This window comes from Ambystoma mexicanum, chromosome 8 (assembly GCF_040938575.1).
Source record: "Ambystoma mexicanum isolate Mex_15411 chromosome 8, UKY_AmexF1_1, whole genome shotgun sequence".
NCBI classification, from domain to species: domain Eukaryota; kingdom Metazoa; phylum Chordata; class Amphibia; order Caudata; family Ambystomatidae; genus Ambystoma; species Ambystoma mexicanum.
The window spans coordinates 230,491,882-230,505,025 of NC_090929.1; the positions used below are offsets into that span (position 1 = coordinate 230,491,882).

Genomic DNA, 13,144 nt, shown 5'->3' on the forward strand with positions numbered 1-13,144 from the left:
GGCTCCGAGACTGCTGGATGAGCCCTGCGGTCTCGCGGCCGCGGCACCTGGGAGCGGCCTGAGAGGAGCGACCCAACCAGCACCGGTGCGGGGAAGAAAGTCGAGGCAGCCACCCGCGACCAGCAGCAACCCAGGTACGAGCACCCGACACTTCCCCTCGCCGCATACACACGTGCGGCGGAATGGCAGCAAATCCCCGAGCTCCCCTGTGTGACAGGCAAGTCAACGGAACCGCCAAGGCCTTGACGGGTCGCGTGACAGCGAGCCGGGAGTGAGCGGCGCTGACCCCCGACCATGAGGCATAACTCCTGAGGCCACGTCGGCCTGGAACCCCGCTGCCCCCAGTCCAGAAAGCAGCAGAAAGCGAAGGGAGGCGCGACCTGGGCACGCATGTCAGAGTCCGGGGAGAAGAATTCAGCAGTGAGCGGCACCCCAGGGCCCCAGCGCTGAAACACACTGGGACGCTTCGCTGGTACTGGAACTCCAGACATCATACAGAGGCACCCCATATGGACCCGAGCCCTGAGAATTGCTATAGATTTCCCGTGGAGCCGGGCCCCCGGTGCTAACCCAGAAGCGTACTTCCCAACAGCATTGCCACCTTCCCTCAACCCAGCAGCAAATATCCGGTGCATAACGAAGACGCCATATCATAGGAGGTGACACAAGGCCCTGTCTCCAGGCCAGCTCGCTCCGCCGCCTGGCCCGGCAAGGTATAAATACAATCGCCCTACCCGATCGCACGGACCAGCACCACACAGCTTCCAGAGTCACGGACGCGCCTGTCCACAACAAGAATGGGGAAACCAGATAGGTCGCAGAGAAAGCTGCCTTTTGAAAGTTGCTCCTCTACCAAAACGGCCCCCCTTAACAGTAGGTCTCATTCCCCCACCCAGGGCTCCACCTCATGACGGAGAAGAATCACAGGACTTCGATATCAGGGAAATACTACTTGACCTCAAAGCCGGCATAGGAGGCCTGAGTAGCAAACTAGACACACTTTCCTCCAAAGTGGACCAGCTCCAACACCGGCTGGACGGGCATGCGAACGGACTAGACGCAGTCGAGCAGAGGGTCTCAGACCTTGACGATTGGGGCGTCAGCCATGGCTACCAGAGTGTCCTCACTCAAAGCGCAGATGAAAATAGTAACGGCCAAAAATGAGGACTTAGAAGGTCGCTCCCGGCGCAATAATATAAGGATCGTCGAGTCAGAGAGCACCAATTGACCACCAAGATGGAGAACCACGTAGAGCAGATCTGCACGGACTTGTTCGGCCCTAATATCCTGTCCAAGCTTTTTGTAGTAAAACAAACTCACAGAATACCTAACTCAAGACCTATCCCCGGGATGAACCCACGTCCCATTATAGCTAAGCTGCTGAACTATAAAGATTGTGACGCAATCCTCAGGGCCGCAAGAGACAAAGAAGATCTGCAATACGATGGAGATAAGTTACAGTTCTTCCCAGACTTTTCACAAGCAGTCCAGACTCAAAGACGGTCGTTCACAGCTGTGAAGCGCAGACTGCAGGAAAACCAAATTCAGTATTCAATGATATTCCCGGCGAAACTCTGCATTCAATTCGAAGGGAAGACTCAATTTTTCAACACTCCCGAAGAGACTAGTGACTATCTGGATCATAACGGCTGTAGGCCTGCCCATAACAATTGTCTCCCACAGAGAGGGAACCGCCCGAGGAGAGACCCGCCATAAAGCTATCGCCGGGAGCTAACACAAATCAAATTCACCCGCTCTCTGCCGACGCAATACATTCATCTCCACGTAATAGAAATGCAACAGTGGGAGGGAGCAACCTCGTCTTGGAGGGCTACTAGCGCCCCTTGCACAGCATTGTTGACAGTTTGGTTTATAAGGGATTGTTTGTCGTGGGCCTGTTGGGGGTTGCCCACCCAAGGGAGGGATTCGAGTTCAACACAGCCGCCTTTCACCCCGCAACCCCACCCCACAATGAGCACGTAGCTCAAAGCTGTTCGAACAAAAGCCAAGCTCTCCAGAATCTCGCATGAATCTATTCATCAGTCACATCATCCAAACCCATCAAATATAAATTCACCAGACCTCCCTGATGGCAGCGACAACACTTAAGGTCGCCACCTGGAACATTCGTGGTGGTAACCAGCCGGCGAAAACAAGGAAAGTCTTCCAATATCTCCTAAGGCATAAAATCAACATTGTCATACTGCAGGAAACACATCTCCTGCCATCGTCTGAACTGCACTGGGCCAGATCCTGGGGCTGCCATAGGTATTTCTCATCATACTCATCCTATGCCAGAGGAGTCGCAATTTGAATAGATAGGAGAACGAACTTCAGTGTAATAGACTCACAGAAAGACTCTGAGGTAGAGCCCTATTGGTGAGGGGGATAATCGCGGGAAATGAAGTAGTAATTGTGAACTCTTACGCACCGAATACCGATGGTCCAAACAACATTAACTGGGTGATGTCCCAACTGGGAAAAACCAATGCGGCAACCATTATATGGAGAGCAGATCTCAATACACCAATTGATCCCAGACTAGACAAATCCCACAACACAGCGGGCAACCTGTCCAAAGCCAGCGCTCAAGTTCAAGAGATCTGCCAGACATTTGGCCTAACTGACACCTGGAGGCAGCATAATCGTGACACGAAGGACTATACTTTCCACTCTGCCGTCCACAACACCAGTTCCCGGATTGATTATATCTTGGCATCCTCCCACAGCCCATTCGTCTGGGGGACGAGTCAAATCTTGCCACGCACCCTTTCCGACCACTCAATGGTCACACTCGACGTCTCCCTAGTGAGCGCAACAGTTCCTGGACTCAACTGGAGATTCAAACATGGCTCTCTCGCCAACACAGTCTTTCCAGATGAACTACACAAGGAAATAATGGCCATCGAGACAAACGTTGGTTCGGTCGATTCCCCCGGCACCATTTGGGAAGCTCTAAAATGCTTTGTACGTGGCATATGCCTGGCCAAAGAAAACTGCATACTAAGACTGATCCGGAGAGAGCTCTCAAGTAGTGAGAAGCGTCTGAAAGCTCTAGAGCGTCAAGTTCTCACTGCTCCAAATTCTCACACTCAAGCCGACCTAAAGGAGGAACTTCTGAAGTTCAGGGAAACGGCCGAAAGGGAAATAAAATTCCTGGGTCATGGTCACCAAATCCGGCAATAAGTGGAGGGACAGAAACCAGGCACCTTGTTGGCCCGCCTACTGTCAATGGACAAAACCCTGACACGAGTTGAATGTGTCAAAGACGCTCAAGGACAGCGGGTATATACTGAGGAGGAAATCGCCATCACGTTCCGGAATTTCTATCAGAACCTGTACAGTTCCAAAGGTAACTCAGATCCGAACTCTATACAGGAGTATCTTAACGACACTGAGCTATACTGGGTGAAGGCAGACCTGCGAGAACCACTAAACGTTCCGATAACAGAGGAAGAAATTCTGGAGGCAATAAAATCCCTTCCAAACTCCAAAGCGCCAGGACCAGACGGGCTCATTGGAGAGTTTTACAAAGCCCACGCATTCATCCTCGCCCCACCCCTGCTCCGCGTCTACGAAGAAGCAGTTGAGCACGTAAGCCTTCCCCCCACACTGCGCGAAGCCAATGTTATGGTACTACATAAAGCCGGCAAACCCGCAGATTAATGTGCATCTTGCAGACCGATCTCCTTAATCAACCTGGACAACAAAATTCTTGCCAAAATACTTGCAACACGGCTACTCCCTCTCATGCCGGCCCTGGTGATTGGAGACCAAGCCGGATTTATTCCAGGATGCAGTACCACATACGGCATCAGAAGACTGTTCGGAGTCATTGAGGCCATAGATCTAACACAACAGGCGATGGCGGTACTCCTTGACGCCGAGAAGGCGTTCGACTCTGTTGAATGGCCATTCATGATGGCAGCGCTTAGACAGATGGGCTTTGGTAATTTCTTTATCATGTTAGTGTCTCTGTTATATAACGACCCGCGGTCATATGTCACTCTGGGTAACACTAGATCCATAAGCATATCACTAGAGCGTGGAACAAGACAAGGCTGCCCGCTTTCAGCACTGATATTCGCCCTTATCATGGAGCCTTTGGCTTCGAGATTACGAGAAAACCAACTGCACCGAGGGCTTAAACTAGGTCCTCACAGATTGATTGCTTCTCTTTACGCTGATGACGTCATATTGTTCGTCAGTGACCCCCAAGAGAATCTTAACCCTGTAATGCGCGAAGTGATAAGATTCGGCCAAATGCCTGGGCTAAAAATTAATCATTCCAAATCGGTAGTGTTTCCCTTGACCCCGAATATAACTATTTATTGACGATCACGGCTTTAAATGGGAGCATTCAAAGGTGCGCTATCTGGGCATTTACATGTCACATAACCATCATGAGATTTACAAAGATAATTATGTCACCACGCTAAACTCAATGCAAGAACGTTTCCATAGGTGGAAATCATTACCGTTAACAATATGGGGCAGAGTATCCTTGATCAAGATGGTCATTCTTCCTAAACGTCTGTATTTATTTATAAACATCCCACTACTCCTTCCCAAATCCTTTCTCCAAAAAATCAGGACGGCAGTTCTAGAGCTCATATGGGCGGGTAAACCGGCTTGTGTCGCGTATAGCACTCTGGTGTTGCCAACATCCAAGGGGGGTCTGGCACTCCCAGATATAGAAAAATACTATTGGGTGGCCAAGGCTCACTTCTTGAGCTATTGGTACGCAGAGCATTTTGTCCGCCCACACGTGCAAGTGGAACGTGCCCTGGCCTCACCCGACCTGCTAAGCGCTGTCATTATAAGCCAAATCCCAGTCCCGTATAACACGCTTAAACACAGTCCTGTCTACATACGCAATCTGGAAAAAGATGGCAACCAAATACGGAGTAGACGTGAGATTCTCCCCTCTACTTCCAATCAGATTTATTCCCGGCATTCCCCTCACAAACGAAAAAGTGTTTCTAATATGGGCTGACAAGGTCAATGTCCACTCACTCGGAGACCTGTTCCCTTAGGGCACCTTTCTAACCCCACAAATGGCCAAAGATAGGGGGGGTAATACTTCCCTAGATATTTTCCTTTATTTTAGATTACGCCATACCTTACACAAGTTATTTCCCTCATTTCCTAAACAACCCCCCCACCTGGGAGTTACTACATAACACAATTCAAGCGCAGGGGAAGGGAGATTGGTCTCGCTGTTATATAAATCCATGGTGGCCAATATTGGGAAACCCAACACTAAAACCCAGCAAAATTGGGAAACTGCCATTCAGGAGACGATATCCACAGAAGATTGGTCCTATATCCTAAACCAAACCCAAAAGGTTGCACTGAATACTTGTTACAAATTAATACATTTTAACTTTGTACACCAAATATATATGTTACCCCAGTCAAGAAGCACAAACATCACCCAGACACGTCGCCCCAATGCGAAAGATGCGCAGCGGCTCGTGAGGACTTCCTCCACTTGGCCTGGGACTGCCCCGGAATACGACGTTTCTGGAACTCAGTCTTACAAATAACTGCTGACATCATAGGCGAACAGGTGACCCCACTTCCGCTGGGGCCACTCCTGGGTTTCACTAAATACCTTCAAGCTGCATCACGTAAATTAGCAGCCCTTCTTCTGGTGCTGGCCCGGAGGAGGATCGCCATGTCTTGGGGCAGAGGCCCACTACCCAAACTTGATGACTGGAAAAGAGACATAACATACTGCCAGAATGTGGAAAGCGAACTTATAAGAACCCTACCATTGCATGGGGACCGTATATCGCATATCTGCTAAACAGTAATGAATCTGTAGGCTCTGATTTATCTGGCACCTGAAAGGAGACCATGGAACTGAGATCCTCCACATCCCTCTGAACTTTAAATTTCGGACACTGATGAAGAATTAAATTGGGCTCTAATTTCATACGGGGGCGGGAGGGGAAGGGGCAGCTTCGGGGGGGGGAACAGTTAATGGGTAATGTTATGAAGTTTTTTCCTTTCTTTCTTCCTTTCCTTTTCTCCCAACCCTCCACCTTTTACACCTCCCTGTTTCCTTTTCCTCAAGTTTTGATCGTGCACCTTGTTGGTGCAATTGTATTTCAAGGGTATGTAAAATTCAAACAAAGTTTTTTTTAAAAAAGACCCCACTAGGTAGCGAGCGAGAGGCAGCACGAGGCAGACACGCATCGTGAGACAGAAACAGGGAGAGACACACAAACGGGTGGAGAGAGACACAAACGGAGAGACACAGACACAGGGGTGTGAGAGAAGAATGAGAATCTCTGGAGTTAACCAGCCTGAAGCAAAAAGACAGAGCCATCAGGCAAAACCCTTAGGATGACCCTGCGCAAGTTTGTAAAGGCCACAACATTAGCGCCCCTCTCCCCTGCTCCCCCTTTTACGGTAAGGGACAGACAGCTGCAGTACAAGTCACTGGCTGTAGTATACAGAGAATGCACAAGCCTGGTGGTGGAATAGGGAAGTCTAGGCTAGGGAGGTGGGAGTCCACATGGAGGTTTAGATAAGCAGCAGTAACCACCCATAGCCCGAAAACACAATTCTTTTTGATTTGGAAAATCTGAAGAAGAAAAAGTCCTTTATACGATCCTACATCAGCAGGCAAGATTGTTTGAGGGATGAAAGAAACACAAGTTGTCTCCTTAATGTGCACCGGATTTCTTAATTTGCTTCATTTGCCACAATGGCAGATAAGCAGGGGTCGACATGCACTCTACAAAAACACTAATTCTGCGCAGTGAACAAAAAACACCAGGGCCTAGGTATTCAGACATCCAATATTTAAATGAAAGCACTTTTATATTGTGCAAACGTGTCTTGGTCCTTTCCCCAATAATCTTACAAAAGGTACACAAGACTTAAGTAATGATAACCTACATAGGTCATTTAACCTCCCCCATAAGATAATTCTAAAATATTACACAGTGGAATCTCATTGCATCATCTACAAATTACAAACCAAGTGTGGATATTTCAAGAGTGAGGAACATTGATCTGAAGCTTTCGAAAGTAGTTGGTAGCTGGAGTTTCCCAAAACGGAATGCAACACTTATGCTGACAATGGTCACAGACCAAACATGTGCCCACTGAGTTGCAGAGTGGCGACCTTTCAAGGCATGGACTGCCTGCCAGCCACTCGTCCAAAATGCTTAAAAATTCAAAGACTATATGCTCTACTAACGCAAGTTTGGGCAAAAACTTCACTTTGTGTATGTAAGTGTCTTCTCTAAACATACCTCCATCCAGAATAACCACCAGCATGAATTTAACTTCTGCAAGACAATTTTATTCCTCTATTGCTTGGGTCAAATATTTACCAGAAAGCAGATGTTCTCCCATTATTCTAGAATAGATTTTGTTTAGATTTGAATAGTTTTTTGTTTTAGGATGATTTACTATATTAAGCTAGATGAACAAGTTACTTCTTACCTGGTAACGTTCTTTCGATGGGATGTTCCTCTGACGTATTCCTTATCTTAGATAATTCGTCTCCAGCTTGCTGGCCTGCAAGCTGGAGACAAATTATCTAAGATAAGGAATACGTCGGAGGACACAATCCCTTCGAAATAGGGTATGCATTTATGTATGCTTTGGCACCCAACACATAGGGGTACCAGTGGCCAAGCAAGAAATATGGTGCTTGTAGGGGGCCCGTCCCAGACACTTGAGAAATGTACAAAACACTGGAAACTACTAAATAGCAAAGCAGGTAACATTAACACCAGTAAACCCTACAGTGAAATGTTTACCAAATAAAAAAAATTACCTTTCAATGGCAAGTTCTTTATTCGATGTTTGTTGAACATAAATGACAATCTTCTTGTCTACTCCTTGTCTGAGCTTAAAACACTGTTTATCCTTGTCTTTCGGAACAGCACTATAATTTGAAAACAAATCTATAATTATTATACATTACTTATATTTCTATTAAATGTCAAGTTAGACAGTGGAGCAATGTAAAGGCTAAGTGGTAATAGACACTTGTGATACACTAAAACAAATGATTACCTATTGCAGGTATGACCACAAGCTTGCAAATTTCCATGTCCTATTCTTATAGAACATCCAGCTCAATTACCAGCACATGTCGGAACATGCCTTCTTTTTTTATGCTTTAATTTGCAAACAAAAGAAAATAATACATCCAGTAAAGTGGGGGAAAAACAAGTGGAAAAATAGAAATAATCCTCCCATCAGTACAACATGATCATCACAGTACACACATGTATGGCAATTGGGTCGAGTTACACAATTTGCTAAACCTAATTCTTTCTCCCACTGTGTATTAATGCCTTACCCGCCCAATAATTTGCTAAAACAAATTTGAAAAGGAAATTGCCCTTTACCTGTTGCATTCATTTTGCAGCTTGATGCTTTGAGTACCATATAATGCAGTGCTTTTAGAACTTTATGCCATTTTTCATTAGTAACCCAAATATGGTAGACTTGTGGAATTCCATAAAGTCCCCTGCTCAAACAGCAGCATTTTCTTTATTGATGTTGGCCTGTGATATAGCTTCAACAAATGACCACAGCACAGCCTTTCACAACCCTTTGACTCCCAGCAGGTACTTATCTGAGCCATAATCGCTGAAAATGTTCTAAACAATCTGATGAGGATAGACATCTGTCTGTACCCTGCCCAAGTTGGCATCTACTGAAACCCATGTATCCTCTCACGCAATGCCATCAATGGATAATGCAGTTTATTCTACTCACAGCCAGCACCCAGTCACATTTTAGACCCTTTCCTTCACATGGCGTGTGGGAAGTCTGAATGTGTATGGTCAGATACTAAACGTGACATTTCTAAACTACTCACGGTAAAATGATTAATGGCAGAAGAATGGAAATCCCATATTTATGTAAAAGCCGGTTATCCCCCCAGACTGCCATATGAACACATGCAGTCTCAAACAACAAGGGGAACCTCCTCGGGATCAGGCTTGAGTGCTAGAACTAAACAGTGTAAGGTATTGAAAGGGTTGAGCTGTCAATTTCAGAACCTTCTTATGAAAGCTGATTTGGCAGTGAATACTACAAACCTCTAGCTAATGCTTCAGGCTTAAAATGTCTACATGAACAGAATTGTTTCTTTAAATGATTGTGCACAAGTGTGGTGTGTACTCTCCCTAGTGTTGATTGCAACCACTGTAAAAAAGCCTTTCGAACACATTCTCTTGCTTATTTCTTTGTTATAAATAGAAAGAAATCTTTTATCCCCATCTTGAGCAGTTTTGACATAAGACCATGTACACAGTAGCACTGAAATTCTGTACTGTTACCTTTGCTTATGTTACTTTCAGATGTGCATCCGAGGTTTGGTTTTCTGTAGTGTGTTTAGTATAGTGGGTGCAGAGTGTGTGCAGTCTGTGGTGGTTTCGGTTTTCTGCTGCGGTAGAGGTATGTGTGCGTTTTGTTTTGGTATTTGAGGGCGAGTATGAAGGATAGTTGGAACATTTTTAGTAGGGTTATTGATGAGTGAACTGGGCCCTTCTCATTCAAGGGTTATGTTGGTTTGGAAGGGTTCAGGTTCTTCTATGGTGGTCTGTATTGAAATGCTATTTTTTAATTGGGTTATCCGGGTTTCAGTTCATTAGGTTTCGGTTGTTTCTCTTGGGTTGTGATGGCCGTTTCTCTTCAGACCATCCTGTTTAGTTTGGTGAGTTAAAGAGCCATGATTTTAAGAATGTTAGGTGTTTCTTCTATTGTTTGTATTTCCTTCAGTAGCGAGTCCCAAGGTTTTGCAGAGATGCAGGAGAATGCTGATCCACCAAATTTCAGCTTTGAGTACTGTTTTGGTTCGAGGCGAATGTTGTTACAGGGTCTCGGTGTTCGATTTGGTTTGTGAATGGAGGTTTTTTCCTCTATGAATTCCGCTCCTTGGCCGTGGATTGCTCTGCGGGTGAAGCAGAGTGGCTTAACGAAAAATCTTTTTTGACTGGCAGCAAGTGGAGGATTCTTAGTGCTGGTGTGAGGAGTTCTCACATGGTAAGTCTGAGGAGCAGTCTTGCTGCTGCATTCTGAATTTGCTGCAGTTTTTTGGTGAGGCCATCCGGCATTCCGATATATATGCTTGTGAGGAATTCGACCATCAGCATGGTGGGTATGCGCTTGCCTGGGCTTTTAGACATTTTTAATTAAATGGAATGATGGTACAAAAAGGTCAGGAAAATGTGCGCAGCTAATCTACACACATTTTCCTATGCTTACACCACGACAAATGCATAGACCTGTGCACTTTGGGTGGTCACAGCCTACAGGCACAGTCCCACCATCATATTTAGTTGGAAAGTGACATCCATTAGTGCATTCTGTCATCTCCAGGAAGGGAGAGGAGCAAGCTTCCCCCTGCCGTGACCAGCCTCGTTAACAAAGACTCGATGGATCCACCCTGCTCTTCTGTTAGGCCCTGCAGCTGGTGGCAGCGATTAATATACCAATAGAAGGTACTTCAAACAAGCCCACACAGGGCCTGGCTGGAGAGGTTAACAAAGGAGACAGGAATCCCAACAACCTTTCATATGTAACTGTCAACCTGAAGCCAGCTCCCGCCCTCAGTATCAATGACAGTGAGCTGTCATGTCTGGAACTGCTATTTACAGTACACCCCCCTGTTAGAGGGACCTCATTCATAAGGTATGAGAATGTGGTTTGCAGGAGCCACAGAGTCTTGTCTCGCTGCAGCTTCAAGGGAGGCATGTCGCTTTAACAGGGACCACATAGAAGGGGCCATTAACCATTCTTTGAACACAAGAGACAGGAAGATGAGTGGACTTAGTGTGGCCAGAGCTTTCCGCCATTTTAGTTCTGGGGCACACCTTGTTCCTGTTTTCACCCCTTTACCTTTCCTGTAGCAAAGCACTCTGCTTATGACCTCATGCATACAGGAGATTGTTGGTAGGGACCCCAGGATTGGTTCATTAAGGTAGGCTTAGCCTACACCAATCACCATGGCCCACTTGGCTTTAAAAGAGGGCAGAGCCCCTATTTTGGCAGATCTGAAGACTTTGCTAGGAGTAGGAAGAAGAACTCATCATTGGATTATGGCTTAAGGTACAGTCTGGCTTACATCTTCCGCCGGTGAAGTGAGTGGAAGGAGGGGGCATTTTGAACCCACCTCCCCCATTGCGACACTTCCTGGGTAGGCCCAGCCAAGGCTGCTTTGGGTCCAGGGCCCGGCCCCGGAGCACTCGTGCGGGAACACCATTAGGAACCGCAGCCCCTCCAACCCTTGCAAACACCTCTTAGTATAGAACTAGAAGAGAAAATGACTCCATTTTGTAAATCCCCAACTCCATTTTGTAATGTAATGTTCACATAACCATGAAGTTTCAACGCAGGCCTGCAGCTCTCCCAGCCAGGCACGTACAGCGAGCAAGTTCCTCCCCCCACCTGCTCCCCTGTGCCGTCTCCGCAGCTGCCCGGTTCCCATGAGAAGACTGGCTGCGAGAATGCAACAAAATCCACACTATCTTCTGCCTTTCGTCTCACTCCACTGATTCAGATGCAGCACAGAGCAAGGGCCAGAGCAAAAGCTATCTGTCTCTATAAACCTGCCCCACAGCTCATAGCCCCTGGCCATAAAAACAATCCCCATACCCCTTAGAGCAGAGCCAACAGTTAAAAAACCCATGAGCCCGTGCGTCTATTTACGCTTTAGCATGGACAGAGTCAACGCGCCTTTTATGCCAGATCATATAAATCTAATGGTGGGGTAATGAATCCATGAATGTATCATAATTCTATATACGTGTTAACCCGCCACGATGAAAGCATAATGCATGCTAACCTCTGTACAAGGATGTTCATAGTAGGAGTCTGTAACAGTACAACATGTAACTTTTTATGAGCTCAAATGTAAATACATGTATAGTGTTGTATAAGCATAACAGGTAATCCAGTTAAAGGTGTACCCATAGGCCCAGAGTTACAATTAGCTTATTACGGTTATGTGAATCTCGAGCTAAAGATATGTTTTATTTCCTGATGAATTCTTCTCTTTCTTTTCTACTATGATGAGAACACCTAGTTAAATGGACAATATAGTATGCTCTAAACAAGTATGATTTAAGTACAACACAGCCAGCCATGTGTAAAACGCCTGCATGTAAAACTGTGTTCTAAAAGACCCTAATCTATCATGTAACAAGGAACCAAACTACAAAGGATTCTCGAGTCTCCCAAGTCCATCTGGGTGTCAATAGAAAGTTAGTAATGTTTGGACATTCAATCACTGAACCCCCACAATGAAACGTATGCCTATAACAATCTGTACCTTTGAATACCTAGCCATTTCAGCCATCTATTTCAAATTCTCTTTGTTCATATCAAATGGACACTTCTGAACATGCAACAACCCCATGAACTCTACCCCCTAGTCAGTATATTCAGAGTTGTTTGAATAAGGTGAGCACTGTATTTGATGGGGGACGTTTAATTCATGACCAGTAATACACATCCTGCCTTTGAACCATGTTTTCACAAATGTTTTAGATACAGGCCACTGAGTTTCCACCGGACAAACAGATCAGGATACTGAATGAATGGGAGTATGTGGCCACAAGGGCAAATGTTACACGGATAGGGTATCAAGACAGCACAAGTATCCTTTCAGCATGCCAAACCGATGAGCCCAGCTGACCGATTGACCCAGGACACCATGTCATCTCATCACGTGTCCTCAAACCAACCAGGTGCCTCCGACCCTATGGCAGCTATAGGTGTCCACCATTAGTGCCCAATCCCAATTTTTCTTGTGCCCCCTAGGCCATCCCACCACTGATGACGTTTTTTGTGCATATAACCAAATTGGAACATGTTTTCTGCAGAGCACTCTCGGCGTGAGCAGAGTAGTTTCTGCTTGCCCCAATTTTAGATAAAAGCTTTAATATCACTCAAACTTGCTCTTGGTCTCATTCCCTCCTAGGATGTACTTTTATTGACTCTGTTGGGTGATTTACCAGCATTTACTGGGGGTCTCTCACTTACATTGGTGACCCCGACATGATCGCGTTCTTTCCCGTCCTTCTGGCATGAGACGTCCCCCTGCTTTGACCCAGAGCACGCTCCCTCAAGAGCTACCCGCCAACGGCAACCGGTACACCTA

General features: G+C 46.2%; 1 protein-coding gene across 5 annotated transcripts in view; it reads right to left on the reverse strand.

The window, feature by feature from the left end:
- Nucleotides 1-13,144, reverse strand: part of RABGAP1 (RAB GTPase activating protein 1) — a 3,038,993-nt gene that overhangs the window by 2,438,536 nt on the left and 587,313 nt on the right. For all 5 annotated transcript variants that reach the window (XM_069609645.1, XM_069609642.1, XM_069609641.1 and 2 more), the window contains one exon: nucleotides 7,802-7,912. In XM_069609645.1, coding sequence (XP_069465746.1) covers nucleotides 7,802-7,912 — 111 coding nt within the window. The remainder of the gene's footprint in view (nucleotides 1-7,801; nucleotides 7,913-13,144) is intronic.